Source organism: Odocoileus virginianus, chromosome 17 (genome assembly GCF_023699985.2).
Source record: "Odocoileus virginianus isolate 20LAN1187 ecotype Illinois chromosome 17, Ovbor_1.2, whole genome shotgun sequence".
Classification (NCBI taxonomy): domain Eukaryota; kingdom Metazoa; phylum Chordata; class Mammalia; order Artiodactyla; family Cervidae; genus Odocoileus; species Odocoileus virginianus.
Window position 1 is genome coordinate 51,201,866 of NC_069690.1, and position 6,848 is coordinate 51,208,713.

The 6,848-nt window shown below is 61.0% G+C and overlaps 1 protein-coding gene across 24 annotated transcripts in view; it reads right to left on the reverse strand.

The window, feature by feature from the left end:
* TMC8 (transmembrane channel like 8) overlaps window positions 1–6,846 on the reverse strand; it is a 26,491-nt gene extending 19,645 nt beyond the window's left edge. For 17 of the 24 annotated variants that reach the window (XR_011492447.1, XR_011492449.1, XR_011492452.1 and 14 more), the window contains exons 1-10: window positions 6,606–6,846; window positions 5,158–5,225; window positions 4,268–4,509; window positions 3,922–4,070; window positions 3,385–3,534; window positions 3,015–3,100; window positions 2,356–2,492; window positions 1,933–2,080; window positions 1,393–1,563; window positions 961–1,100 (exon numbers count right to left, since the gene is read on the reverse strand). Coding sequence is in view for 10 of the 24 variants with exons in the window: in XM_070479892.1 (XP_070335993.1) it covers window positions 961–1,100; window positions 1,393–1,563; window positions 1,933–2,080; window positions 2,356–2,492; window positions 3,015–3,100; window positions 3,385–3,534; window positions 3,922–4,070; window positions 4,268–4,509; window positions 5,158–5,225; window positions 6,606–6,846 (1,532 nt within the window). In the remaining 14 variants the exon portion in view is untranslated. Of the gene's footprint in view, window positions 1–960; window positions 1,101–1,392; window positions 1,564–1,932; window positions 2,081–2,355; window positions 2,493–3,014; window positions 3,101–3,384; window positions 3,535–3,921; window positions 4,071–4,267; window positions 4,606–5,157; window positions 5,534–6,605 lie in introns of those variants that run through there. The other 7 variants (XM_020889011.2, XM_070479895.1, XM_070479893.1 and 4 more) reach the window with 7 other exon arrangements.
* Between the last annotated feature and the right edge of the window lie 2 nt (window positions 6,847–6,848).

Here is a 6,848-nt window from a genome sequence, read left to right on the forward strand (position 1 = left end):
TGAGAGTCCCTTGGACTGCAAGGAGATCCAACCAGTCCATCCTAAAGGAAGTCAGTCTTGAATATTCATTGGAAGGACTGATGCTGAAGTTCCAATACTTGGCCACATGATATGAAGAACTGACTCATTTGAAAAGACCCTGATGCTGGGAAAGATTGAAGGCAGGAGGAGAAGGGTATGACAGAGGATGAGATGGTTGGATGGCATCACCGACTTGATGGATGTGAGTTTGAGTAAGCTCTGGGAGTTGGTGATGGACAGGGAAGCCTGGTGTGCTGCCGTCCATGGGGTCGCAAAGAGGTGGACACGACTGAGCAACTGAACTGAACTGAACTGATTACCTATGTGTACGTTTTATTACCTGTTCCAATAATAAAGTTTCAAACAAAACACAGTCTACCTTGGAGGGACTCGGAATGGGCTGTGGGCAGCTTCCGCGCCAGGGAAGGCTGAGGAAAAGCAGGCCCTGCTGATGAGGGGTGGGTGGCAGAGAACCTGAGTGGGAGTTGGGAGACTAGGGGGCCTGTGGCTGGGTCCAAGGCAGGACCCGAGTCCTGAGAGGGGAGACAGAGCAGAGCCTGGGGGTGGAGTGGGGCTTGAGTGTGAACCTGCACTCGGCAGGCATGGGGAGATTCCCTTGACTGAGACACTTGACCCTTTCAAACCTCAGTTTCCTCATCTATCCAATGGTGATGAGGATGGTCTTAACTTCACAGGTCACATGAGGGTTATCAAGGTGAGGGTTATAAACCCTCAGGGCACATGGGAGGGAGCTGTGTTCCTAGGGGGGTGACTGTGGTACTCTGTGTCCCCGAAAAAACAGTCACTGGCTTGCTTTAGATGGTGGGGATTGAAGAACCTTGGACGGGGCCCCCCAAGACTGTGTGTGAGGGCGGCTGCCTGCCCTTCCTTGCTCGGGGCCCCTAGTGCCAGGCGATAATCAAGACAGGTGGCACTCACCAGATAAGGGTGAGGTTGACCTCAGTGTTGGGAGGATAGTTCTCCAGCTGGACCAGGAAAACGAACAGCAGGGGACCCAGAAAGTTGACCAGTGCGATGACCCCAGGGGGCAGGTACTGGAGCAGCAGAAACAAGGACTCCTGTGGGGAGAAGCAGGTAAGGGGGTGCCATGGGCTGAAGGGCCCCCAGCAGCTCGCCCATCCCCTACGACCCCTTCAAGTGTTGCTCTGAGGCAGGGCAGGCCTCCGGGAGCCCCCGGACTATTCCCAGTGACAGCATGGCGGTGGGGGAGCAGCCACGGGCAGAGACGGTCTGACTCGGTCGTGACCTTGGGCAAATGGCTTTACCCTCTTGGAGTCTCAGTTTCTCCTTCTGCAAAGTGGGACCGTCCCACCCCCTCCCCCAGAGCTGGCCGGGATGAAATAAATGCACCTCCTTGTTGTCCTGCGAGTACTTGGTGGCCCAGAAGATGGCGCTGATGGCTCCAACCACCAGGAGCCCGATGAGGACGTTGACCCGCAGGTAGGTGAGCAGGTGGCAGGCCCTCTGAGCTCGGGTCTGCTGCTGCAGCAGCAGCAAGTGACGCCCCTCCTCCAGCTCCATCTGTCGGGAGGCAGGGCAGGGGCGGGTTAGGGCTGGCCCAGGTGGATGGGGGGGCAGGGCCAGCAAACAGCCCCAGGTTGGTGTGTGTGGGGAGACAGGCTGCAAGCCCTAGGCAAAGTTGGGGTGATGACGGGGAGCGGGGGGACAGGCTGGTTTCATCCAGAGCCCCCCACCCTAGCACCATACAGGTGAGTGCTCACACCCCAACATGGCCCAGCACCCCACCTCCCCCAAGCTGGAAAATCTTGTGTGCACACACTCTCACATTCCCACACGCAAGCCACACACTCATACACACATTCCCATGTGCTCTCACACTCATTCACACTTACACTCACATCTCACATTCATGCACGTCCTCACGCACACCTTGAATTCATTGCTGATCTCATGCCTCTTGATGGTGGCGGCCTCCTGCCCCCGGATGCAGAAGTCCCAGGACGAGAAGACCTTGGCACTGAGAGGCGACCGGTAGTCCTGGCCCAGGAACATCTTCTGTGGCAGCCCCTTCACCATCCTGGAGGGGGCGGTGGCGGGCAGGGCTCAGCCTGGGCTCAGCCCTGCTCTGGGGTGGGCAGCCCCGGGCAGCCCCAGGGGCAGGCTCGGACCTCGGCCTGGCTGGGGAGTGGGGTGGGGATAGAGGAGTGGTGGCTCTGCCCCTGAGGTCTGCAGCTGGCAATGCAGAGTTCTGGGCCTGCAGTCTGTCTGCGGGGACTCCCCACCAGCCTGGGGGTACCGCACTGAGGAGGAATGATCAGGAGAGACCCCCTGGAAAAGGGGCTCTGCCCTCACCGCCGCAGAATCCCGCAGAAGCAGAGGAGCAGGCAGGCCAGTGGGCTCAGGAGGTAGGCCAGGCGGATGCTGTATGTCGAGCTGCTCTCGGGCCCCGACCAGTACGCTCCGTAAAAGAGATAGGTGTTGTTGAAGGCCTGCGGGTGTCAGACAACGATAACGGAGCCAGGCTGTGTGCTGACTGTTTTCTTGCACATTAACCCTCACAATAACTCCTTCGGGTAGAGAATAAGAATATCCTCATTTCACAGAGGCCCAGAGGGGTTAGGCAACTTGCCCAAAGACACACAGCTTGGAAGAAAAAGCCAGAACTGGAACACGGCAGTCCACACAGGAACCACTCAGTGGCTTCCAGGGATGAGGGTAGGGTGGTGCCTATCCCAGAAGCCTGGACACTTTTCGCTTCTTGTCCTTCATACTCCCACCCCACGTGGGCTCTGAGGGTTATGGGCACATGCATGGGCCTGGACGGTGCACAGTGGCCGCAGCCTCTCTCGTGACTCCGCTGCTGACCCAGACAGCCTGTCTATGAAGGACTGTCCCCCTATACGCCAGCATGCCCTTGGACGGATGGTGGTCATCTTAGACTGGGGTCTCCTGAGGCCATACCCCCAGGTCCTCCAGCCTCCCTGCTCCTTGGCCAGGACAGACTCACTCACCCTGCCGGTAAAAACATTCCAGAGTAGATTGTTGAACTTGGAAACACCGGTCTGGGGTAGGTGGCCACTACCAGGACACTGGAGAGCTGTCAAGAAGAGAGGGTCCCATAGGGGAGGGTCCCCAAGGCATAGGGGAGGCTCTGCCCCTCCTACTCCATAGCCCCCAATCCCAGAAGGCCTGAGCAGGGTCCTGAGGGCATGTCATGCAAACGGTAAGGTCAGGGAGAGTCTCAGGGCTGGACCCAAGCAGGTTGATGCCCAGGGCTGGGACACAGAGGGTTGGGGCTGTCCCAGCACGTGAATGCTGGACCAGCCCCCAGGGTTCAGGTGGGCTCAGGGGAACTGTTCTCTCCATGGGCCGGGCACTCACTGAAGTTCAGAGCTGGTCCTGGGTCAGGGGGCCGGAGCCAGACCAGGGGCAGCAGGACGAAGCTGCTGGTCAGAAGCAGGGTCAGCAGGTTAAGTAGCAGCAGGAAGCGAAGGAAGGTGAAATAGGACTGGATTCCAGTGCCAAAGAGGCCTGCGGGGAACAGCAGGGGAGTCAGGAGGGGCCTAGCCGCGAGCCCGAGTGGTCATCCTAGGGCTGCGGGGTTAGGGCTGACCAACCCAGAAGGGGTGTGGGTGACTAGCCTCCCCAGGATCTCAGTTCGATGGCCAGTTCCGGAGGCTTGCCTAGCAGTACCTCTAACAGCCACGAGGGTGCGCCATTGTCCATCAACGTTTTGGGGGGCTGGCTCTTGGGGCAGAGGCGGATGTGTGACCTCAAAGCCACGTGATTGGGGGGTGACTGGTGGGGGGAAACGGTGCAACGGCAAGGGGGGGGGGTGATGCCCTCTTCTGGTTTCTAAACTAGACGCTGAGACTCCAGAAGGGAAGAGGGAGGTGGGGATTGGGGTTCAGGTCATACCGCCGATCTCGTAGAGAGCCCCCTCCCAGAGCCCACAGCCCCGGGTCAGCCGCCGAACTGCCTCCCCCAGTCGCCGGCCCGCAGTCTGCCGCCTGCGACGCCACTGCTGCCAGCAGGAGGTCTTCACTCCCTCGGGCTCCCGCAGCTGCCTGGGATGGGGTGGTGATGGGGAGGGGGGTGCCCTGAGTCAGCCAGCATGCCCACCTGTCCAGGCAGAGCAGCACCCTGGGCCAAAGGGTTTCCAGGGCTGCTGCTTCCAACCCGCCCCCGTCCAACAGGTGCATTCCCCCACCCCACCCCCACCGCTCGGCCTCCGCTGTGTTCCGCAGGGTTCGCCGGCACCCACCGGATAAAACGCTTGTCCACCATGGCGTAGGGCAGCACCCGCACCGGCTGCTGGGAGAGGCACAGCCGCGCCATCTCCTGCTCCCATAGCTCCTCGCCCCCTGGCTCGGCTTCTGGCTCCCCAGGGGCCTGCACCGACCACTGCCTCTGCATCTCTGCGGTGGGGTGGAAGTTGGGGCAGCAATGCGCCACTTCCTGGGAGAGATGTGGGGTTGTTGTTGAGGGAGCCTCACAGTCTTGGCCCTGGCATGGTCAGTGATGAAGAGAAATCCTGTTGGAGGGGATCTGGCTCAGTGTCCAGCCACATCTCAAAGCAACATATGGCCTCAGTGTTCCCATCTGTCAAATGGGGAGAAATGAGTCCAAAGGGCTTGGAAAGATGGGATGTCACAAAGGAAGCCAATGCCAGATGTGGCCACCGGTAAGTACGGTGGGGCCACAAGGCCAGCTCTGCCCTACTCCAACCTGCTCCCAGGGGCCACGGGCCTTCACCAGCACCCTTTGGCAAGAGACAAGTCCACGTGCTGATTCTCCCACTGGGACCGAAATAGTTCCGGCCCCGAACCCCAACAGTTCCCAGGATTCAGCATTTGCAGCTGCACCTCGAATCTGGAACTGCTGGGACCTCCTCTGTCTTCTACCTGGTGGTCCAGCTGGTGGTCCAGCTCCGGGGACTGGGTCCGCCAGGGTTCCCCAAGGAACCCAGATGGGGGGGCGTGGCTACAGCACCAGCGGTGGGAAAAGGAGGAAGGAAGGGGCCCCTCGGCGCTCAGCTGCGGTTCTCACCCCTCCCCCGGCCAACCACCAGCAGCTTCTGGGCCTCAATTCTCTCTCCCATTCCTCTGACGATCCGCCTCCTCACCCCCCTCCCCCAGCTCTGCACTCACTCACCTGGGGCCCAGAGACCAAGTCCCGGGAGGAGACCGTCCTCCGACTGGCTCCCGCCACGCCGGGCAGGGCTGCGAGAGAGTCGAGGGGAGGGGGTCACATGACAGGAACCGTAGCTCCCCACCCTCTGGTCGCCGCCTCTCCCCTCCGTACTCTTTTCTCCCCGACCTCTGGCAGTTTCTCCTCTCTGCACCGAGGCCCGCCCTTCCTGCGGGGGCGCAGGGCGCGGGAGGGCAGGTGAGAGGCGCCGCGGCTGGGCGCTGCTCTGGGGTCCGGCCCTGCACCTCCCCACCGGGCACCCGGGCTGGCGACACGGCGTCTGGGTCCAGGGTCTGACCCCGCAGGGCTGCGGGCCGCGGGCTGCGAGCCCCGCCCCTTATCCGCCGGGAGCCCCTGCGGGCTGCGCTGGGCTCGCAAGGCGGGAGAGTACAAAAACTTGGTGGGTGGGTCCCATCACTTGAAGCTGCCCGCCCTGGCGGTATTTCTCAACATCCCGCCTCCCGTCATTGGCACTTGAGCCAAGTCGGCCCGGCGCCTGGCCTATAGAAAGCGCTCAGGAGCAGGCTCCACTCACGTCCCGCCCCAGCGACTTATTTCAGAGCCCTCTTGGCCGCTTTCTGTCTGCTGGGACGCCGTGGGAGGCCCCGCGATCCTGCCCTTGCTTTTTCTCCCTCTCCACCTCCTTCAGGGCCCTGTCATCTCTAATGAGCTCCAGTGGTTTTTCTGCCTCTCTGCCCGGTCCCCTTCCTGGTTTTCCAGACCCCTCCTCTATGCCGCAGGCTGCGTGCTGGTGCTGGGCACAGAGTGAGCACAGAGAGGGGCCCTAGAGCCGGGGACGGACTGGCAAATGTACATGGCAATAGAAAGTGCCACGTGCTCCAACAAGGCTCAATCCTAGAAGGCTCCATGGAGGAGGTGACTTTCAAGTTGGGCCTGGGATCACGCAAATACAGCAAGCTGGAGCTCGCGTGGGGTGGGGGGAGGCGGGAGTAGTGTTGGCCGGGAGAGGCAGGGACTGGGCAGGGCTGATTCTCCATGCTGAGGTGCTTGTGCCAAGACCCAGCCTGAGGTAATGACTCTGTGTGGACATCCTGGCTTGGCCCACCTGTCCTCCCCTCCAGGAGGGCCTTCTCCTTCCTTTCTGCCTTCCAGCTCGCTTTCACTGCCCACCTTCCCAGGCTTCTCCCAGCCAGGAATGGCTCCCACCACTGTCCAGAGCCCACTCTTTTCTCAAACCCAAGGGACTCTCCACTGGCCCCCCCTCCCGGACTCCCTCCAGGTCAGATTTCTAGGTAGAGAGCTCCTGGGTGGACAAGGTTCAGGTCGTGGTGGATGACCCCCCGGAGGCTGACTGAGCACTCAGCACTCATCTCTGAACTAGGGTCACCGGTGCCCTCCACCCTGCCTTGTGGGGGAATAACTGAGCAAACAGTAATGGGGACAGTCCCCACCTAGCACACAGGAAGTGTGCTGGAACTCGGCGGGAGAAACAGCAGAAGCCACGCCCAGACTGGGGCGGTGATAACCCCCAGGTTCCACCGGACAGTTTGCGGGGAGTTGCTGGAGGCTGTGCCGGAAGGGGTTACCCAATCTGGTGTGGCAGGGCCAGCCACTATTCCTGTGGTTTTGCTGCCTGGTGTTATTTTGATCATCGCTCTCAGAAGCGGGCAGGTCTGCGATTACTGTCCCCATTT